This window comes from Aphelocoma coerulescens, chromosome 1, assembly GCF_041296385.1.
Source record: "Aphelocoma coerulescens isolate FSJ_1873_10779 chromosome 1, UR_Acoe_1.0, whole genome shotgun sequence".
Classification (NCBI taxonomy): domain Eukaryota; kingdom Metazoa; phylum Chordata; class Aves; order Passeriformes; family Corvidae; genus Aphelocoma; species Aphelocoma coerulescens.
The window spans coordinates 120,221,639-120,243,721 of NC_091013.1; the positions used below are offsets into that span (position 1 = coordinate 120,221,639).

The 22,083-nt window shown below is 50.5% G+C and overlaps 1 protein-coding gene across 2 annotated transcripts in view; it reads right to left on the minus strand.

The window, feature by feature from the left end:
• Positions 1–56: 56 nt before the first annotated feature.
• Positions 57–22,083, minus strand: part of URB1 (URB1 ribosome biogenesis homolog) — a 49,292-nt gene continuing 27,265 nt past the window's right edge. For both annotated transcript variants that reach the window (XM_069027160.1, XM_069027150.1), the window contains 17 exons: positions 21,873–22,074; positions 21,504–21,681; positions 20,314–20,372; positions 19,980–20,173; positions 18,180–18,290; positions 18,027–18,090; positions 17,054–17,225; positions 16,421–16,523; positions 13,466–13,626; positions 12,985–13,096; positions 12,584–12,690; positions 11,907–12,050; positions 11,158–11,267; positions 10,411–10,587; positions 9,834–10,075; positions 8,475–9,071; positions 57–7,883 (listed from right to left, as the gene is read on the minus strand). In XM_069027160.1, the coding sequence (XP_068883261.1) occupies positions 7,672–7,883; positions 8,475–9,071; positions 9,834–10,075; positions 10,411–10,587; positions 11,158–11,267; positions 11,907–12,050; positions 12,584–12,690; positions 12,985–13,096; positions 13,466–13,626; positions 16,421–16,523; positions 17,054–17,225; positions 18,027–18,090; positions 18,180–18,290; positions 19,980–20,173; positions 20,314–20,372; positions 21,504–21,681; positions 21,873–22,074 (2,945 nt within the window). In that variant the 3' untranslated portion in view covers positions 57–7,671. The remainder of the gene's footprint in view (positions 7,884–8,474; positions 9,072–9,833; positions 10,076–10,410; positions 10,588–11,157; positions 11,268–11,906; positions 12,051–12,583; positions 12,691–12,984; positions 13,097–13,465; positions 13,627–16,420; positions 16,524–17,053; positions 17,226–18,026; positions 18,091–18,179; positions 18,291–19,979; positions 20,174–20,313; positions 20,373–21,503; positions 21,682–21,872; positions 22,075–22,083) is intronic.

The window sequence follows — 22,083 nt, forward strand, 5'->3', positions numbered from 1 at the left end:
CTGTGGGCAGCCCGGCCATCGCACTGTCAGGAAAATTAATCCACAAATACCAGAGGTTTATATCCAAAAAGGAGACAGAGGAGTTCTGTAACTTTATTCGAATAAAGGGAGAGGCCATGGGGCATTTCCCATGGGGTTTCTCGAGCTGATGGAGGACGCAGCTTCCTTTTTATCCTAATTTCTCAGCCACATTGCCCTTTCTCTGCCCCGTGGGCTGAGGGACTTGAGAGGTACAGACTTCCCGAACTGCCTAATACAGACCCCCTTCTAATGTGCATTCCCCCCACCCGCTTCTTCTTCTTTGTGTCTCTGTCCTTTTTCTCTAAGTCCAGGAATTTGGCACAGCCTTGGGTGAGCAATAGTCTGTGTCCATTAGAGGAATTCCTATGGAATTTATGGTCCCTGCCATTGTTTCTTTCACCTACCGGTATCTGGGTTTATGACTGTCTTGTTTGTAAAGACACCTCTCATTCTTTTCAGCACGGCTACGGACGGCAGTGCAGGCTCGGGCAGGAGTTCATTAGGCAGTGACTGCACTCGCGCTAATTAATGGTCACGAGAGCAGGCGGTTGGGTTCGGCTGAGCTCGATTTTGCTCGGTTCGGCTCGGCGAGACTCTTCGGATCGGCTGAACTCGGGGCCGCTCGGTCGGCTCGGCGGCGCTCGGCTCGGCGAGGCTGAACTCAGCGCCTCTCTTCGGTTCGGCGGAGTTCGGTGCGGTTCGGCTGAACTCGGGGCCGCTCGGTCTGCTCGGTGGAGCTCGGCTCGGTTCGGCCTAATTCGACGCCGCTCGGTCGGTTCGGCCGACCTCGGGGCTGCTCGGCCTGCTCGGCGCAGCTAGGATCGGTTCGGCTGAACTCGCCGACGCTCGGTCGGCTCGGCGGAGCTCGGCTCGGCGAGGCTGAATTCGGGGACGCTCGGTCGGCTCGGCGGAGCCCGGCCCGATTCGGCTGAACTCGGCGCCGCTCGGTCGGCTCGGCGGCGCGGGCCGGGCCCAGGCGCTGCGCGGGAAAGCGGCGGCCGCCTCACGTTAAACACCCAGAGCTCGCTGCTTTCCCGCTGCCCCTTCCCGCGGGCGGCCCGGCCATCGCGCGGCTACGGACGGCAGTGCAGGCTCGGGCAGGAGTTCATTAGGCAGTGACTGCACTCGCGCTAATTAATGGTCACGAGAGCAGGCGGTTGGGCTCGGCTGAGCTCCGCTCAGTTCGGCTGGGCTCTTCGGTTCGGCTGAATTCGGAACCGCTCGCTGCGTTGGGCGGAGCTCGACCCGGTTCGGCCGAACTCGGGGCGGCTGGGTCGTTGGGCGGCGCTCGGCTTGGTTCGGCTGAACTCGGGGCCGCTCGCTGCGTTGGGCGGCGCTCGGCTCGGTTCGGCCGAACTCGGGGCCGCTCGGTCGTTCGGTAAAGCTCGGCTCGGTTCGGCTGAATTCGGGCCCGCACGCTGCGTTCGGCTGAACTCGGCTCGGTTCGGCGGAACTCGGCCCGGTTCGGGTATGTTCGTCGGCTTCGGTTCGCTTCGGCTGATCTCGACCATATTCGGTAGAACTCGGCTCGGTTCGCCTAAACTCGTCTCGCTTCGGCTCGGCTCGGGTCTTCTCGGCTAGATTCGGAAGAATCCGATTAGGTTCGGCTTCTTTCGTCTAGATTCGGTAGTACTCGGATAGACTCGGCCAGCTTCGGCTCGGGTCGGCTGAACTCGGCTAAGTTCGGCTCGAGTCGGATACATTCGGCTATATTCGGCTCATCTCGTCTCTGCTCGGCTACATTCGGCTCCGTCCGGCGAAACCCGGTGTCTGTCGGCTAATTACGCCTAGATTCGGCGGAACTCGGTTCCTTTCGGCTGAACTCGCGGCTCGACTGGCTCGTTCGGCGCCGCTCGGTCGCCTCGCCTGAACTCGGCGCCGCTCGGTCGGCTCGGCGGCGCGGGCCGGGCCCAGGCGCTGCGCGGGAAAGCGGCGGCCGCCTCACGTTAAACACCCAGAGCTCGCTGCTTTCCCGCTGCCCCTTCCCGCGGGCGGCCCGGCCATCGCGCGGCTACGGACGGCAGTGCAGGCTCGGGCAGGAGTTCATTAGGCAGTGACTGCACTCGCGCTAATTAATGGTCACGAGAGCAGGCGGTTGGGCTCGGCTGAGCTCCGCTCGGTTCGGCTGGGCTCTTCGGTTCGGCTGAATTCGGAACCGCTCGCTGCGTTGGGCGGAGCTCGACCCGGTTCGGCCGAACTCGGGGCGGCTGGGTCGTTGGGCGGCGCTCGGCTTGGTTCGGCTGAACTCGGGGCCGCTCGCTGCGTTGGGCGGCGCTCGGCTCGGTTCGGCCGAACTCGGGGCCGCTCGGTCGTTGGGCGGTGCTCGGCTCGGTTCGGCTGAACTCGGGGCCGCTCGGTCGTTCGGTAAAGCTCGGCTCGGTTCGGCTGAATTCGGGCCCGCACGCTGCGTTCGGCTGAACTCGGCTCGGTTCGGCGGAACTCGGCCCGGTTCGGGTATGTTCGTCGGCTTCGGTTCGCTTCGGCTGATCTCGACCATATTCGGTAGAACTCGGCTCGGTTCGCCTAAACTCGTCTCGCTTCGGCTCGGCTCGGGTCTTCTCGGCTAGATTCGGAAGAATCCGATTAGGTTCGGCTTCTTTCGTCTAGATTCGGTAGTACTCGGATAGACTCGGCCAGCTTCGGCTCGGGTCGGCTGAACTCGGCTAAGTTCGGCTCGAGTCGGATACATTCGGCTATATTCGGCTCATCTCGTCTCTGCTCGGCTACATTCGGCTCCGTCCGGCGAAACCCGGTGTCTGTCGGCTAATTACGCCTAGATTCGGCGGAACTCGGTTCCTTTCGGCTGAACTCGCGGCTCGACTGGCTCGTTCGGCGCCGCTCGGTCGCCTCGCCTGAACTCGGCGCCGCTCGGTCGGCTCGGCGGCGCGGGCCGGGCCCAGGCGCTGCGCGGGAAAGCGGCGGCCGCCTCACATTAAACACCCAGAGCTCGCTGCTTTCCCGCTGCCCCTTCCCGCGGGCGGCCCGGCCATCGCGCGGCTACGGACGGCAGTGCAGGCTCGGGCAGGAGTTCATTAGGCAGTGACTGCACTCGCGCTAATTAATGGTCACGAGAGCAGGCGGTTGGGCTCGGCTGAGCTCCGCTCGGTTCGGCTGGGCTCTTCGGTTCGGCTGAATTCGGAGCCGCTCGCTGCGTTGGGCGGAGCTCGACCCGGTTCGGCCGAACTCGGGGCGGCTGGGTCGTTGGGCGGCGCTCGGCTTGGTTCGGCTGAACTCGGGGCCGCTCGCTGCGTTGGGCGGCGCTCGGCTCGGTTCGGCCGAACTCGGGGCCGCTCGGTCGTTCGGTAAAGCTCGGCTCGGTTCGGCTGAATTCGGGCCCGCACGCTGCGTTCGGCTGAACTCGGCTCGGTTCGGCGGAACTCGGCCCGGTTCGGGTATGTTCGTCGGCTTCGGTTCGCTTCGGCTGATCTCGGCCATATTCGGTAGAACTCGGCTCGGTTCGCCTAAACTCGTCTCGCTTCGGCTCGGCTCGGGTCTTCTCGGCTAGATTCGGAAGAATCCGATTAGGTTCGGCTTCTTTCGTCTAGATTCGGTAGTACTCGGATAGACTCGGCCAGCTTCGGCTCGGGTCGGCTGAACTCGGCTAAGTTCGGCTCGAGTCGGATACATTCGGCTATATTCGGCTCATCTCGTCTCTGCTCGGCTACATTCGGCTCCGTCCGGCGAAACCCGGTGTCTGTCGGCTAATTACGCCTAGATTCGGCGGAACTCGGTTCCTTTCGGCTGAACTCGCGGCTCGACTGGCTCGTTCGGCGCCGCTCGGTCGCCTCGCCTGAACTCGGCGCCGCTCGGTCGGCTCGGCGGCGCGGGCCGGGCCCAGGCGCTGCGCGGGAAAGCGGCGGCCGCCTCACATTAAACACCCAGAGCTCGCTGCTTTCCCGCTGCCCCTTCCCGCGGGCGGCCCGGCCATCGCGCGGCTACGGACGGCAGTGCAGGCTCGGGCAGGAGTTCATTAGGCAGTGACTGCACTCGCGCTAATTAATGGTCACGAGAGCAGGCGGTTGGGCTCGGCTGAGCTCCGCTCGGTTCGGCTGGGCTCTTCGGTTCGGCTGAATTCGGAACCGCTCGCTGCGTTGGGCGGAGCTCGACCCGGTTCGGCCGAACTCGGGGCGGCTGGGTCGTTGGGCGGCGCTCGGCTTGGTTCGGCTGAACTCGGGGCCGCTCGCTGCGTTGGGCGGCGCTCGGCTCGGTTCGGCTGAACTCGGGGCCGCTCGGTCGTTCGGTAAAGCTCGGCTCGGTTCGGCTGAATTCGGGCCCGCACGCTGCGTTCGGCTGAACTCGGCTCGGTTCGGCGGAACTCGGCCCGGTTCGGGTATGTTCGTCGGCTTCGGTTCGCTTCGGCTGATCTCGACCATATTCGGTAGAACTCGGCTCGGTTCGCCTAAACTCGTCTCGCTTCGGCTCGGCTCGGGTCCTCTCGGCTAGATTCGGAAGAATCCGATTAGGTTCGGCTTCTTTCGTCTAGATTCGGTAGTACTCGGATAGACTCGGCCAGCTTCGGCTCGGGTCGGCTGAACTCGGCTAAGTTCGGCTCGAGTCGGATACATTCGGCTATATTCGGCTCATCTCGTCTCTGCTCGGCTACATTCGGCTCCGTCCGGCGAAACCCGGTGTCTGTCGGCTAATTACGCCTAGATTCGGCGGAACTCGGTTCCTTTCGGCTGAACTCGCGGCTCGACTGGCTCGTTCGGCGCCGCTCGGTCGCCTCGCCTGAACTCGGCGCCGCTCGGTCGGCTCGGCGGCGCGGGCCGGGCCCAGGCGCTGCGCGGGAAAGCGGCGGCCGCCTCACGTTAAACACCCAGAGCTCGCTGCTTTCCCGCTGCCCCTTCCCGCGGGCGGCCCGGCCATCGCGCGGCTACGGACGGCAGTGCAGGCTCGGGCAGGAGTTCATTAGGCAGTGACTGCACTCGCGCTAATTAATGGTCACGAGAGCAGGCGGTTGGGCTCGGCTGAGCTCCGCTCGGTTCGGCGAGGCTCGATTTTGCTCGGTTCGGCTGGGCTCTTCGGTTCGGCTGAATTCGGAGCCGCTCGCTGCGTTGGGCGGAGCTCGACCCGGTTCGGCCGAACTCGGGGCGGCTGGGTCGTTGGGCGGCGCTCGGCTTGGTTCGGCTGAACTCGGGGCCGCTCGCTGCGTTGGGCGGCGCTCGGCTCGGTTCGGCCGAACTCGGGGCCGCTCGGTCGTTCGGTAAAGCTCGGCTCGGTTCGGCTGAATTCGGGCCCGCACGCTGCGTTCGGCTGAACTCGGCTCGGTTCGGCGGAACTCGGCCCGGTTCGGGTATGTTCGTCGGCTTCGGTTCGCTTCGGCTGATCTCGACCATATTCGGTAGAACTCGGCTCGGTTCGCCTAAACTCGTCTCGCTTCGGCTCGGCTCGGGTCTTCTCGGCTAGATTCGGAAGAATCCGATTAGGTTCGGCTTCTTTCGTCTAGATTCGGTAGTACTCGGATAGACTCGGCCAGCTTCGGCTCGGGTCGGCTGAACTCGGCTAAGTTCGGCTCGAGTCGGATACATTCGGCTATATTCGGCTCATCTCGTCTCTGCTCGGCTACATTCGGCTCCGTCCGGCGAAACCCGGTGTCTGTCGGCTAATTACGCCTAGATTCGGCGGAACTCGGTTCCTTTCGGCTGAACTCGCGGCTCGACTGGCTCGTTCGGCGCCGCTCGGTCGCCTCGCCTGAACTCGGCGCCGCTCGGTCGGCTCGGCGGCGCGGGCCGGGCCCAGGCGCTGCGCGGGAAAGCGGCGGCCGCCTCACATTAAACACCCAGAGCTCGCTGCTTTCCCGCTGCCCCTTCCCGCGGGCGGCCCGGCCATCGCGCGGCTACGGACGGCAGTGCAGGCTCGGGCAGGAGTTCATTAGGCAGTGACTGCACTCGCGCTAATTAATGGTCACGAGAGCAGGCGGTTGGGCTCGGCTGAGCTCCGCTCGGTTCGGCTGGGCTCTTCGGTTCGGCTGAATTCGGAACCGCTCGCTGCGTTGGGCGGAGCTCGACCCGGTTCGGCCGAACTCGGGGCGGCTGGGTCGTTGGGCGGCGCTCGGCTTGGTTCGGCTGAACTCGGGGCCGCTCGCTGCGTTGGGCGGCGCTCGGCTCGGTTCGGCTGAACTCGGGGCCGCTCGGTCGTTCGGTAAAGCTCGGCTCGGTTCGGCTGAATTCGGGCCCGCACGCTGCGTTCGGCTGAACTCGGCTCGGTTCGGCGGAACTCGGCCCGGTTCGGGTATGTTCGTCGGCTTCGGTTCGCTTCGGCTGATCTCGGCCATATTCGGTAGAACTCGGCTCGGTTCGCCTAAACTCGTCTCGCTTCGGCTCGGCTCGGGTCCTCTCGGCTAGATTCGGAAGAATCCGATTAGGTTCGGCTTCTTTCGTCTAGATTCGGTAGTACTCGGATAGACTCGACTAGGTTCGGCTCCGGTCGGCTAAACCGGCTCGAGTCGGATACATTCGGCTATGTTCGGTCGGCTCGCCTGAATTCGGGGCCGCTCGGTCGTTCGGCCAAACACGGGGCCGCTCGTTGCGCTCCTCGGAGCTCGGCTCGGTTCGGCTGAACTCGGGGCCGCCTGATGTCAGCCCCTAGAAGTCTACATGATCTAAACGTAGCCTCTCAGAGGCATGCAGCTTCTTAAAGAAATAATATTTTTAACTCAAGTCTTGATACAGAGCTGATGGCTCTTTTAGGACAAGACTACTTAAGATCTAGAAGCAATTCCCTAATTTGCATCTCATTTTTATTTAACCTCCCAAAAAATTCAATACATGTCACAAGGGATGTGCAGTTCTGGTTTTTCCCTGCAGAATTTGTACAAAGGACCTGGGAACAGCACCCAGTTGTGAGTCAATTTAATAAATCCTGGTTTACATTTCAAATGTTCACATTCTGGCACTGCATGGGTGCCAATCTGGACGAGCATGTTCAACTACCCTCAAGGCCACATTCATGAACAATGGATCAGAGTTCACAGGCAATTAATAAGACTCATACATAATCAATGAGCAGCAAGCAAATCCTTGCAGTTTAGTTCCATCTCTCACCTGTTCCAGGTGGAGGGAAGATAGGCACTGGTTGCACATTGCAGCAGCAGTGATGGGTCAGGGCTTTTTAATTTTTTTAATTTAAAAAAAAAGGGAAATAATATGTTCTGATATAAATGTTTTTAAAAGCCATTTAATTTAAACCCAAGATGACCACCACGATTCCCAAGTTCAGTCTTCTATTCTTACTGGTTTTGGTATCATGAAATCAACCCAGTTCTTCAAGAAATAGTAAATCATCATGACTAAACCTCTGGCTCCTCCTTAATTGCACTTACACCTCACTGTAGGAAGCTCTGGAGCCTTTGTTTCCCATCCTATATTGGAGAGAAGATGGATTTTAACAACACATGTACACAGTCTTTCTGGTTCTTCAAAAAGTTAAAAATGCCTGTAATAAAAATGATATAAGTAATATTGTGTCTCAGCCTCTTCAAGAAAAGAGAAATTGGAGCTTTAATGTCCCACTGAGAGATGTTGAATAAAATCTTCCCCGAGTTTGCACACATTAATAAAATATTGATCTTTATGACTGTATGAGAACAGCTCAGGAGGCTTTCATGGCTCAGTGATGATTGGCAGAGCACAGAACGTTAAAGATGAAGGGTTAGTTCCCGGAATTAATGCCCTGGTGTAGCCAGACACTTTTGCAAAGAGACGTAATAGTTTCTTCTCCTCCTGTCTGAGTTTCCAAGTCATCCTGTAATTCATAAGCTGCACTCTTGCAGACCAATCTGACATGGGTAAGTAACATATCTGGCTCCTGTGCTCCAAGCCACATGTCCCCGATGTAAACAGAAGTCAGGAATACAGAAACAGCTGTGGAAGAGAGACGAGAGAAAAATCAGAGCAGATATTCTTCTATTTCCACACAGTAATACCAAACCAAGCCATGTACCTCCAGGCCTATGTTTTCAAAGAGTTCCCTAACTCTTTTCCTAGATGGACAATCTGGGGTGGCTTTGCCCATGCCAAGCCAATGATCCTCCTCACAAGAAGGAACAAACCAGTTTTCTGTTAAATAAAACAGCTTGAAACTGACCTGTCATCTGCTACCATTGACCAGCACATGGATCAGCATCCAGGCCCATGCAGACTTGTTCCTTGCAGACTATCTTCCCTCTTGGAGTTCTACTTTTTTTTATACCTTTTGTTCCATTTTAGTCCTTGAAAGGGAAGTTTCTTTGAGGGAGTGTGAATGTTGTACTGTCAGAAAACCACACAGTGTGACCATGCTCTGTGCTGCTCACCCCTGTCCCCATCCCACCAAAGAAACAGCTTCTCCTTTGGGAAGCTATGAGCCTGGGTGGGTATGGGAAAACTAGTTTAATGGATTAAAAAAGCCATAGAACTTCCTACTTCCCCCCACCACTGCCTCGTCACACGAGGGATAAGAACAAGTCAAGTCACCTGTCTTGTTCGCATCCTCTTCTGTTGCTGCTGACAGGCACAGGGATTTCACAAGCTCGTGGAAGGTGCTGGCCAGGCCCTGTTCCTCCATGAGCTGGAGCATGATGGAACTGAACGCACCAAGTTCCTTGGAGAGCCCAGCTGAGGTGCTGCTGGCCTGGCAGAGCCGGGTGTAAAGCTTGAAGAGGTTGTTCCTCAGCGACTCATCCCTGAGCACCTCCCGCACGGCTGCCGGGTGCGGCAGGACGCGGCTCCGCAGCCACCGCAGCACTGGTGACACATCCTGCTCCCTGAGGAGGCTCTGCTCAGCCAGGGACCTCACCAGCCACTTAGTGACGACATGAGTGGACGCACAAGTGACAGCCACTGCTTCCCCCCCAGGCTCGCCAGGTCTCAGGGTCTCCCCTCCCTGTTTGGAGGGTGGTGCTGGGAAAGCAGGCTCCCAATGGGCAAGGATGGAATTCAGATGTTCTCTGCATTTCTCCAGCTCAGACACTTCCAGGTCTGCAGCAGTGTCATCTTCCTCCACCTTGTTCTTCTGAGTGTGATGATATACGCGAGATGAGACTTGAGGTTTGTTCTTGTCTTTAATATTTTCTGTAAGAAGAAAACCACCACCAAAACACACATCAGATACTCCAAAGGTCTTTCTGAGAAGTTTCAAAGGGTGAGAGAAACTTTAGAAAAGCTAAAGCTTTTACAGTATTCCTTAAATGCATGATACTTTCTTAGCTGATCCAGAACATTTAAACACACCTACAGAAGCTTTAATGTGCACCAAAAGCAGTTGTTGCTGCAGGAAACCAGTGTTGTTTTAAGACCTCCCACTCCCAAGCTCCTTGCACTTTTTGTTCACAGAGAGAATGAGAGAAGTCACACAAGTCCTGGTATATTTTTCCTTTCTTCAAACACTGATGACAACAAGAAAAGTCAACTATTCAGTTTTCACTTGCTTTATCTATTTATTGCTGTTACTCACACATCACTTTCAGATCCCCATCCACATGAAGAATGATTCAAACCTTTGAGCACAAAGCCTCCAGGCATGGCCTTTTGTTTCAAGATTTCATTAAAGAATACCATTTTTCAAAGCCCGACACAAGATTTGCAACTGTTTCATTTAAAGCTCTTTCCCGTTTTAAACTGTGTTTCTCCACAGCTTCCAGAGTGTGTTAAGGTTAGCAATCACCACAAGGAAGATCTGAAAAATGGCTTTCCATTTCCTTTCCTCCTCCCTCAAGCTACATCAGTCTGACACAAGGTATTAGTACTACTTCCAGAGAAGTTTGCCTCACTTGTACTGCTAGTTTGTAACAGCTGCAACAAAATATGCCTTCCTTGAAGTATTTTAGCACTTACTGAGCAATTCTTTGTTTTGGTACTTCTGAGCCAGGGCCTGCAGGTCCTCCTGCAGCTGCAGGTCTTTGCTGACAAGGCTCCACTTATGCAGCAGCAGCAGCAGCTCCCTGCTGGAGAGGACGCTGTCGTTCACCGTGAAACGCCTCATCTCCCTAAAAGCCTCAACAACCACAGCACGGTATTCCAGCACAGAGCTGAGGGTGTTGAAGAACTCAGTCAGCTTGGCCAGATCTACATTAGTCCTGTCAAAAGACAACACAAGTGCCATGTAATTTCCTGCGTGCTAATTAATAAGCATAGTTTTTAATCCTTACTGTCAGAAAGGCCAGGAATTAAGGACATAGGACTTGACAGCAACTGTGCATCAAAGTTTACTTTATTCCCCATGTACACAAACACCTAAACCCTCCTGTCAAAAAAATCTCATCCAAATTCACTACTCAACATTCAAACTGAAGGTGACAAAAGGTATTAATCTACCAGAGATAAAGAAATCCTTCTGGCCTTAAAAAAGTTCAAACTGGACAGAGGATGAAATGCAAACTGACTAAAATAAAAAGCAAAACAAGGAACTTACTGAATATGTTTGATTAACGTGACCAAAACATATAGAAATTCATTTACAAGCTGAATAGGAAGAAGTTTCCTGTTTTCCTGGGATTGACTCCTGTTTTCTCTCTTGTCTCCTAAATTTGTTAGCCACAGAGTATGGAGTAAGGAAATAATTTTATTTATCACCTTGTTTTCCAGAAACCTGAAAAACAAAACAAAACAAAAAAAGGAAAAACACATTTGGAAGGCAGATCCTCACCAGGAGCTGGTCCATCACCTACAGGGGGCCATATTCTAGTGCACTTTTGGTGCACCTGCCACAACGTGTCAGGGCACTCTATGCAGAAGAGGTTTTGTGTGTGTGTCAGGGAGAGGCAAGGAGAGAAGGAATGTTCTAGACTGCTCAAATCCATTACTGTGCCACCTCCTGTGCCGCAGGTCCTGTCACAGGATGCGAACTGAGGGTGCTTGAAATTTAAAAGGTGAAGACACCAATACAAGGTGCCATTTTGCTTTCTCGGTTTTTCAAGGAAGTGTTTTCTAAACCATGAAGCCCCTCCACCATCATCCCTCCCACCACAACCTGAAAGCATCTTGATTCTATTCTCAAAAACACAAGGGACATCTCAGAGTTCAGCAAATTCTGCCAGCACAGTCCTTGGTGCCCCCGGCTGTCTCCTTGTCTGTCACCCTTGTTTTCATACTCAGTCACATAATTATTCTACTGTGGGCAGTAAAATTGTTCCCATCTCTCCTGTACTTCTCTGGTTACCTTTTCTCTAAGCTGTGCAAGACCCACGTGAGGAGGCTATGATCCTGTATCAGCTCATAGGCAGCTCTGGTGACACGGGCAGCACTCTGTAATATCTCCAGAATACGACCCTGAAACAGAAAATGTAACTTGTTCTTTTACAGAACCAGAAATAGTCAGGATCTAACTATCAAACTTAGAACTGGCAATTTGACCGGTATCTGATCAACTTCCAGGCAAAATGAACACCACCTGTTCTCAGCAACCCCAAGGAAGAAAAGATATTCTCCTTTCAAAGCTTCATACCACAGGTGCTACTCTTACAAGAAGTCTTCAGGCAGCAAGACAATTTTATCTTTTTATTCAAGGCTTTGATACCTGAAATACTCAGGGTGGATGCCCCCAAACCTGAGAGCTCCTGGCATGTGAGTTTCCCTCCTGCTGAAGCACTGTTCAGGTAACAAATGTGCTTGTTGGGGAACAGAGATCCCCAAAAAAGAAAAGGTCCTGACTGTAGGAGCAAAACCACGGTACTCACACGAGGCTCCATGATGGCAGGAACCTGTTCCAGTTTCAGGGGATAAGGATGTGACTGGTTTAGACATAAGCAATTATTTCCCCCTCCACACATACACAAAATCAACAAGGAAGAGATTCTCAAGAGGGCAAAGGCGGAGTCAGCTGCTCCTTTCTGCTTTGTACTTGAGATCTCCAAGCTATGCAAACTGCTGTGGTTTGGGGTTTTGTGTGCTTTCTTTTTAAATTCTTACCTGGGAGCCCTCATCACACAAAGGACTGTTGAAAAAGGAAAGAATGATCTGGAAAATCCTCTGGTAGTCATAAAGCTCATAGCAGTGTTTGTCACGCAGCCCTTCCCCAAGAAATCTGAGGATCCACTCACGCTCTGTTTTGTACTGGAAGCCACAGAGAAAAATACCACTATTACACATTTAGACATTCCCAAATAATACCTGCTCCTAAGAGCACAAAACCCTAGTTCCCTGTGAGTGCCAGCTCAGGGCTTACCACAGCTTGTTCTGGACTTCTCCATTTCCATTCCTATCAAATTTAATCACTAACATCCATCAGGAACAGTCAGTCTGCAGCCCAAACATGCAGTGGAAATGGAATTTTAAATGTTGCTGTTACTAAAACACTTGAGTTGAAGTCAACGTTACTAATCTAACCTCAAAGACGAACGTAAACTAGCTGGAGCAGAACATTCTGCTTATTGTGCTCACAGAGCACACACAGCACAACTCATTGTGTGTTAGTATTAAGAAAACAACAAAAACCCCGCAGAAATAACATTTTTAATTCCAACATGAAACAAAACAAAGATGCCTCTAATTAACCACCTGTGGGAGAATGAGATTTCATTATATTTTTATGGTGTTTTACTATAAATTTCTGAAGAATTGCTGGATACCTAAAATGGGACTCTTACCTCAAAATCAAAACTGTAGAAAAGCTGGAAAAAACCTGGTACTTTCCTCAGGTCCAAATACTGGTGTGACAGAAGGAATCTGTTTACCTTTATATACATGTGCTCCTCTGTGAAGAGAAAAAGCTGTTATTGTGGAGGAGGATAACGTTCCAAATCCACAACCATGGACAACAACAAATGGAAGCTGTACTGTGCTGTAGTGTTCCAAGCTAGGAGAACAGCCCAGGAACTGCAGAAGGCCTTTGCTCTGAGGCTCATGATATTGCTGCCCATCCCTCCCCTTTTCTTCCCCAGAGTGAAAAGCTCAGTCAAGAGTGAATGAGCACAAAGCAGGTGAGATCAGCATTCCTCATGGCTTTGTCTTTCACCCTCGCAGTGACACGCGCAGGAAGTTCCAGTACCTGGCTTCAGGATCTGCTGTGCCACACGAGCAATGTAGAGGGTCAGGGAGAAGGTGAACCTGAGGTTTGGCTGCCTGATTCCATTCTGCACAGCATCCAAGAGATACAACAACTGCAAGAGCCCAGGGAGAGAAGCCTGAACCATAGCCCAAATGAACACAACAGGAGCATGAATACATAAATCAGCTTCTGGGACATTTCACAGGCCATAGGTCAAATATCAATTCCATCAAGATTTCCATTCCTACAAACAAAATTCCTAAGAATTTCTAAAACACATTTCCCACTTTCTCTCTCCATTGATTGTAACAGGAGGAAACACAAAGCACTAGAGGAGAAACAATGGGAGAGAGGATAAAAAGCTTCTTTTAGCTCTCTCACCACATGCATGTAGATGGATGAGCAAGGCAACATGTCTCCCACACACGTCCATGACCTACAAGGTCTCACCTGCCAAACTGGCAACGGAGCTGAGCCTTACCTGGCTCTTCTCTCGAAAGCGAGCCCCTTCCAGATGGGAGCGGAAGGAAGCCAGGACAAAATACGCAGCCGCTCTCATGTTGGAGTCGTAGCTGCTGAGGGCAGCCACTGTGAGACCCAGGGCATTAACTTCCACAAACTTGTGACATGCCACCACACACTCTGTGGGGGGACAGGGGGAAAAGAGACAGAAAGCACCTGGTGTGTTAGTACTGACATGTCCCAGTGTAACAGCACTATAATCCTTAACATTTCTGTTCATGAGCACCCATTTCTGGCTCTGCCCTCACAAACTACGACCTCGGTAGATGCTGAAGGCTCCTCCAGCTGATAAAAGGCTTTGGCAATTCACTCTGAACAGGAATTCTTTACCTGAGCTGAAATTCATGGGGCTGTTCTCATTTATGTAAGACAGAGATGATCCTGCCTGCTAGGCCATGCAAAGTTAGGGGTAAATTCTATAAAGACATCTTGTATCTCACTGTTTCAGGAAAGCCGAGTACAAAGAGCAACAAGAGGGAAAATTCATCTCTCCAGAGCACTTTTGGGTGCCTGAAAGACCAGCACTAAAAAGCTTCTCTAACAGAAAGGGCAGGAGAATAACACATAAATAGCCCATAAACCGCAGCAGCTGTCCCTGTGCAGGCACAAATGACTCTGATGGTAGGGCCTGTTCTGAGCCAAGTACGCAGCTGTACCCCGAGCCCTTCTGGGCAAAACAAAATCCAGCAATGGCCAGAAAACAGCCCAACAGGAAACACACCCTCCAATGTAACACTTATCTTCCACAGCACTTTGCCACCAGGATTTGGAGTTTCTCCTTTCAGGGCTTCTGTCCTGTGTGTTTTGAAGGGTTTGTGCCGTTTCTACCCACTGATGGCTAGAAATGACTTGGTACGAAACTTCCACCTTATCTCCAGGAATGGCACCTCAGTGGTATTTCACCAGCTACAAATGTACTGTGAGTTTAGAAATAATATTAATGTATTTTCTTGCAACCCACACTGAAGGTCACTGAGGAAGTTTCTAGAAACAAATATTCCTATTTAAGAAGGGGCTGCAATCTTACTGCCAAATACCTACATTTGGTCCACCGATTTCCTCCCCTATCACTGCACACACAAACTAGGGTGCATGTGTATATACATATCTATATATATATGTATGTTAAAAAAATCACAGATTATTTCTGTCTCTGCACCAGCACCTGGGCTGTTTCTCTCTTTTCTCAACTGCTAAAACTTCTAAAACTCAACTGCATGCCTGGCAGTTTCTTACACAGCTCTGCTGGTTATGGGCATGGTAAAGCAGGGTCTTCGCTTCCCTACCAGCCACTGCCATTTCTCCCAGAGTCACCACTCTGGCTCTCCTTCAGGCTGCAGGTCTGGGGAACTGCTGATGTGCACTAACCATTCACACCATGGAGTAGGGCCACAGAAAGAAATCCAAGGTTCTCACTTCAGCAGTCCACAGGAAGATTTATTTGGAAAACTTTTTTTTACTTAAAACATGCAGTGGTAATATTTTCCATCCTGCTGACCCTGGAGAGTGCATTCAACAACTAACATAAAATAACAAGCTGTTATTAAAAAAAAATCCCAATTTAATTATATGTCTGACATACAGCTTGTTTCAGGGACCTTGAGAACCAGGATGGAAAAGCTTTTCACAAGATGCTTATCAGAGCTAAAGATAGATAGAACTTGCTATCTGCCCAACTCCAGACTTAGTTTTTCCTCAGCGAGCATTAAACACCATGCAAGAAGTCCATGTTTATAAATTCAGACGGCACTGTGCAGCCAGTACAAAGAGCAAATAAATAAAGAACTGGGAATTCCAAGAGCAGCTGACATGGTTTATGAGCACCATGGGACTTGGACTCCTAAATCACTTGGGCCCTTTAAAAATGCCCCTCTTAGGACACAGACTCACACCCTCTGTGGAGCAGCTAAGAGGGCTATTTTTCTCCTCTCCAGGTTCAGATTCAGGATAGCCTCTGTCTTTCCAGCTCCACAAGAACATGATGTGCAGCAGTTCCCTCAACCTTGGTGCTTCCCACACTAGCAGCCACCACCTGGCTGCAGTGCTGCTGGGGCTGCCACAGACACCAAATCCCTCTCTCCACAGGGTGGGTGGTGCTGGCAGAGCATCCTTTTTCCAGCTATCAACACTAGGTTCCAAAGACACCAGTTGTCCATGTTCTTCATCCCTGTGCCCCTCAAAGGCCCAGCATTAACTGGATTGCCTAAGAATCCTTCAACTGCAAAATGTCAAATAGCTCTGGTTCCTTTTCTCCTCTGAGGACTTAAAGACAGTTCTTTTCCTGCTGCCAGGATTATACAGAGCAGTTCAAACCTTAGCTAAGGACAGGCTAAGTACACCCAAACAGGTGCTGTACTTGCAGGGGTCTGGGTGAACAAAGGACTGTGTGATTTCACTGACAGACACTAACAGCCTGCCAATTGCTTCCTAAATTATTGCTGTGGAAAGCCAAATCTAGCTGTAACTACACAGTGCTTAAGCATAACCCACACAGGGAGAGAGCTGGTTAGGAAATCCCTTAGGGTTCTTGTCTCCCTGTGACCTGAGGGCTCTCTCCAGGGACAGTGTGTCTGTGGAGCACAGCAGGGACGTACACGTGCAAAGCAGAGTCATGTCGGACAAGAAACTTGCTGACACTTCAGAGCCTATTTATGACACACATTGGCCTCATGCCCATCTGTCTGGTGGAAAATGAGTTGACTGAAGTTTCCCTGTTCTATAACCACAGCCTGTAACAGGCCAGATCTCCAGCCAATTCAGTCACAGCCCTCACAATAGTTCGTTTCTTTCCTCTAAAGTCAGGCACAAATTCCTTGCAGTATTAGCTCTTGGATCAGGGATAACAGAGTTTCAGGTGCAGCTCCTGAAGCAGAGCAACCTGACACTAAATACCAAAGAGAAACACTCACTTTACCTGGTCTGGTGAGTTCACTGAAGAGCTGAAGTAGAAAACAAGGATCATAGAAGTCATCAAGGCTCTTGACTGTTTCATCTTTGTATAGTGACTCTTGTATCCCCTGAGACCAAATCCAAACCAGTATTTGTAAGGAACAACATCAGTTTCCAGCTTGGTTTCAAACTTCCAAAACCACCTCATCCCATTATAAACCACTTGATACTACACCTTGTAAAATATGATGTAACACAGGGTGAGACTTGCTTGTGTTTAAACCCAGCTTTCACTATGAGGGTACATCCACAACTATTTCCCCTGACCAGCACCAACAGGTACAGAACCATGTCAGCAAACTGTAAGAAAGGCTGGAGAGCCCACTGACAGCGGATCCTTGGGCTGTCCAATCCTGGTCTCACATACATGACAACCTTTGCAGTGCACAATCACCCCTGCTGACAAGATGTGGCCCATATCTTGCAATTAATTTGAAAAGGCTCCTAAAGAACTAATTCCAGTCCTCCTATGAATTGAAATAACTCTCCTGACGGAAACAAACTGCAATGTATTACATGGATGCAAGAAATGAATGGCTCAAGGCTCTTTGTGCACATCCAAAGAAGGGTAACCATGGATAGGCTGAATCAAAAGCACCTGTGATGGCAGCAGCCGGCGATGCTGAGGGAACAACAGAATTGTCTTCATCATCTTCTCTCGATCCAGCAGACACAGAATCTCCTCCATGCTTGGCTGCTGCCACAGGGACTTGCCCAAACTCTTGCAAGTCTTGTGATGCTCCACAGCGGCTGGACCCCACAGAAGGATCCTAAAACATTGATAAAGGCATTAGGCAACAGAGCCAAAAGCAATTACAGAGGAGATCAATTAGTACTGAAATTTTGTCTTCACTTGTAGTTACTACCCTGTGGGACTTGAAACTAGAACTCGTTTCCCTGGCAACACCTTTTCCATCCATCCCAAAGCTTTTCAAATTCAGTCTGAGCATAACTCTGCCCTCCTCGCCCCCCCTGTCCATCCAAGTCAGAATGTACCTGTTCAGAAGTACCTATGGATTTAAGCTGTAAGTGCAGGTAAGAATGACAGCAACTGCATGAAGGGACATGGATGGATCCAGACCTGCCTCAGCTGCCTGAGCCAGTGCTCTTGCACTGCTGGTGATATTTCAGCCCCTACCTCCAGGACAGAAAAGGGCACGGAGGAAGGCAGACCAAACCAGAACTGTTGGCAACAGACTTTCCTGTGGACGCTTGGGCACAGGAAAGGGGAAAAGTCCACTAGGGACTTACGTTTCAGCCTCCCAACTGCAAGGAGACCCCTATAGTGGGGTCCCAATTATGGAGAATGAGGGACTCCAGAAATGAGACATCCCTTCATCTAACCCACAGACACCCAAAACAACACAAGAGAATCCTCTTGTTTAGGCAACACAAGAGAATTACACTAAGAATAGGAAATACATAGGAAAAAATGTTTCCAAAAGCAACATTCACCTTTAGGTTTGACCTTGTTCACCTTCTCCTTCATTTAAAAATGAGAGCCTGGAAAAACAGCAGTTGTGAGACTATCTGTGTGTAGTTTGCCCAAGAAAGCAAGGTGCTCACCTTACCTGGAGTTTATAAGACTTTGATTATTCTTCTCATACAACTGAAGCAGCAGCAGTATCTTCTGATCTAAAACCCAAGATTGAACCCAAAGTTAGTGACCTGTGGAGACAAGTACAAGATGCAGAAGGAAGTGCCTTTGCCAGGCTGCCACTCACCCACAGCGCTCAGTGTGGCCCCGTAGGCTCCCAGCAGCACGGGGAGGTGACTGCTCCCACAGAGAGAGGGGCTGAGCTGCACAGCTGTCAGCAGAACGTCCACCAGCGCCTCTGGAACAAGTACAGCCTGAGCCCTGCAGCTCTCAGTCGCGCAGAACACAAATAAACACTCCCAGACCCACTCCCAATGGATGCACACACGACACTGGGCGTTTTACATCAATATCTATCTCTAGAGATACCACAGCCCATTTCTCCAATACACTAAAGGGTGATTATGATGCATTTAATTCAAGAGAACATCTTAAAACAGTATTCCCAAGCTCAACACACAAGTCCCACGGCCAGGTGAGGTCCCCAGGGTGGAACACACTACTCTGCAGAAGCTTTCCATGTGTACACACCCACTCTCTGGTTAAAAAGGAGTGCTGTACCCTATCCTGCCACAGCTCCACTCCTTCCTCCCCCACAAGGGCATCTGGAATGAGCTCAGGAATTGCACAAAGGCAGACATCCCAGCAACCTCCTCAAGGACTCGAGAATTCACAGCAAAAACTTGTAAGTCCCCACTGCAGCTGCAGTAACTACCAGAATGCTTCTGCACTGTGCATTCCTGCAGGGCTCAGCACTCAGTTTGTGAGCCACAGGAACTCTGTCCTCAATTATCCACCTTTGCTCTCTAACTAACCGAGAAGCAGAGAACACAAGTGATCAGGTTCCTCAAAAGCACACAGGCTGGCTGTAACATGCTCAAGACACGACTCCAGATTTCTCTACTCTCAGTATCTGAAAAGGCCTGAGCTTTGACCCTAGTTATGTGCAGAAATATAAAATGCATGTCAAAACTGAAGAGCTCCTAAAGTATTGGCCTGAGTGAATGCACTTGTGACACTAAGCTTCTGGAATACTGCAGCTGGCCTCAAGAGAATCCATCCTGCTGATCTACACAAATACAGTCTAAAGGTAAGACACATATGTACAGCAAGCAGCAAAATCTATTCCTTATTTTTAATTTCACTAAACTGTTGACTTCACAAGAGCTTTTTTCTCTTTTCAGTTTTTAAAACTTAAAAGCTTGTTTACATGTTGCTCGCCAATAAACACGAAATTTGATACCAACATGCTGCCCTGAGAATTTTTCCCCCCCTTTTCTTACACAGCTCCTTCAATCACTGAATCTCAAACCCCTGTACAGTGGGGAAAAGCTGAGGTCTACGTAGATTAATGCGGTTCAAGTTCAGGCAGGATTTCAGTTGCCAGCAAAGAAGAAACAAAGCCAATCCTACACAGGAACTAGCATCCAATTTATATTCCCCTGGAAGGATAGTCCTCATTAAAGGCTGCAATACGAAATACACGTAATTTAAATCACCATTTTTAATAAAACTTGCAAAATCAACTTTAAATCTCCTGTATCAATCTATTTTAAAGCAGGTTTAAACATCACAGGACCTATGTGCACCTTAGTGATCTTACACTAACTGCCTCACAGAAACCAAAAGAATCAATCCAAGACTTCAACTGGGTTAAAAATACCAGAAAAACAAACAAACAAACCAAAATAAAAACCCAAACACATCTTTCCAGTAGTTTTAAAGACAGAAGTGTTTTAAACCAGCATAAGATGAATGTAACATTTGGATCCAAGCAGAGGTACAATGCAAAGGCAAATGTCAATATTCTGGAACTGTTAATAACTCTGCAAGTATTTACATAGGTGGCTGTGCTGGATGGAGAGAATATAATGCAAGAAAGGCAAGATTAACTATTTAGTACGGGAAGAAGATTATTAAAAAATACCTCTTATCTTCATGTTCTTGCCATCTTCTTCTCTTGACCTCAGGATGGCTGACAAAAATAGAGAGTGCTGTGTGACCATCATGTGGAGTTTGGAGAGCTTGACTAAGCTCTGACTAAGCAAGGATTCTTTCTTGTATAGTAACTGGATGGCAGCATTCAGGACCCTCAGGAATGTTTCATCTCTGTAACGGTACCTTTGGGAGAAGGATCACAGAGAAGTCAGATCCCAACCAAACCCAAGGAAACCTGCTTGAAATACAAAGCTGTTTAAGAAATGAGAACTTGGCAAAGAAAACTTTGTAAAACCCAAACAAGTTAAAATGAAAACACTTACTTGAGTCCTGTCTTCACAAGGCTGCACCAGTCATTTGGGTCCACCTCTTCAACCACGTACTGTGTGTAGCGAGTAAAAACAAGTGTTGGTTTACATTGGCACACAGAGCTTCTACAGCAATTTCTGTTCAAGGGACACACTATAAACATACAAACCAAAGACTCAGATGGGATGATCAGAGGCTAACAGGGGAAAAAAGCTCTTGGATCCAACAATCCTACCTCCTGGTTCAAAGGAAACTGCAAGTGTTGTTTTGTTGGTCTGGGAACAGAGGAACATATGGGCTGCATGGAACTAAAAAGCAAGCTGGGCTGTAAGTTCCAAAAACCCAGCGGCTCAAAACTCTTCAAACTCCTGAAGTGTGAAAGGAACCACAACTTGGCAAGTCAAAGCAAGAGATGGGTACCAGGCTTTCGTGTGGTTTAACTAACCAAGCTTGGCCCAGGCAGTGGCTGGGTGTATGTGCTCCTTACAACTGATGTGCCCTGAGGAGCTGGGAACCACAACAAACCCGTCAGTGCGGAGAAGACTGACAGCTGCACATACAAGCAGTCCTGAGAATGCAGGTACCAACCTCACCAGGCTGGAAACACCCTCAGGATGGACACTGTGAGGTGGCCCCAGGGCCTGCAGAGTCAGCCAGGTCCTACAAGGGAGTCTCAGCAAAAGCCAGTGAGAGGGCAAAGGCATTCACTGCTCACAGAGACCTTCAGTGTTGTGTTACAGGGATCGGTGTTTACTGAACTCAAACCAAGGGAATACTACAGAGGGAGTGATCAACCAGTGTTCTTCAGGATCAAAGTCCGTATTTCTACTTATGATCAACCAGATTTTTGCCCCAGACTTCAGATGGCATGGCAGGTGGATCTTGGCAGAAGTGTCTCTATCGCCTTTTTTTTAATAAAAAAAATAAAAACCACTGGTGACCTTTGATCTCTTACTCCTAAATACCTCATACACCTGTCTTCAAAGGGGATTCTTAGCAGAAAGCCATCATCAAGAACATAAAACTGCTTCATATAAAGGATTATCAGGGCTAAGTTAAGTCTACAAAAGCTATTAAAAGCCCATGGAAACCAGATTACATAAAACAGGAAGTCAGGTCCAATCTGTATTTACAAAATCTACAAAGTGCCCAATCACACATCTGCATGCAGTCCCACTGTGGCAAAGCAGGTAAGAAGTCTCACCAGTAATTCCTCTAGCCTCAGCAGCATGGACCTCTCCACTTCCTGCTTGCTTTCATCTTTACTGCTGCTGTACATGGCAACTAACCCCTTCATGCAGGCTGACAACAAATGTCTCCTCCAGGAATGCAGCTCCTCCGAGTTTTTAAGCACTCTGGATATGGCATCTGCCACAGCCCAACTGCAGAGAGATAGTTATTGATTTTTTTTTTTTTTAATATTTTAACTTTTTTTTTTGTGTATGTACTTTTTGCTGCCAAAGTGCAAAGCGACAGATTGTCTGAGGATACGATGCTGTTACTGCTCCCATTCCAATCAGAGTGCTTCCCAGGACAAACTGAGCCCTGAGTAAGGCACACACACACTGCCCACCTCTCTTCATTCCCTGCTCTCTCCAGAGCAGCAGGAAGCTGGTCCATCAGGCTGTGCAGCCCTTTGCTTTCTGAAGGTGGCAACAACTTTGAAAGAATTTGCAGTTTCACAGTGGCCTCAGGAGATGCTTCTGTGTCCAGAATCCCAGCGCAGAGCTCCTTCCACAGGGCTTTCCTCAGGACAGGCGTGACAGCAGACACAACTGTTGGGA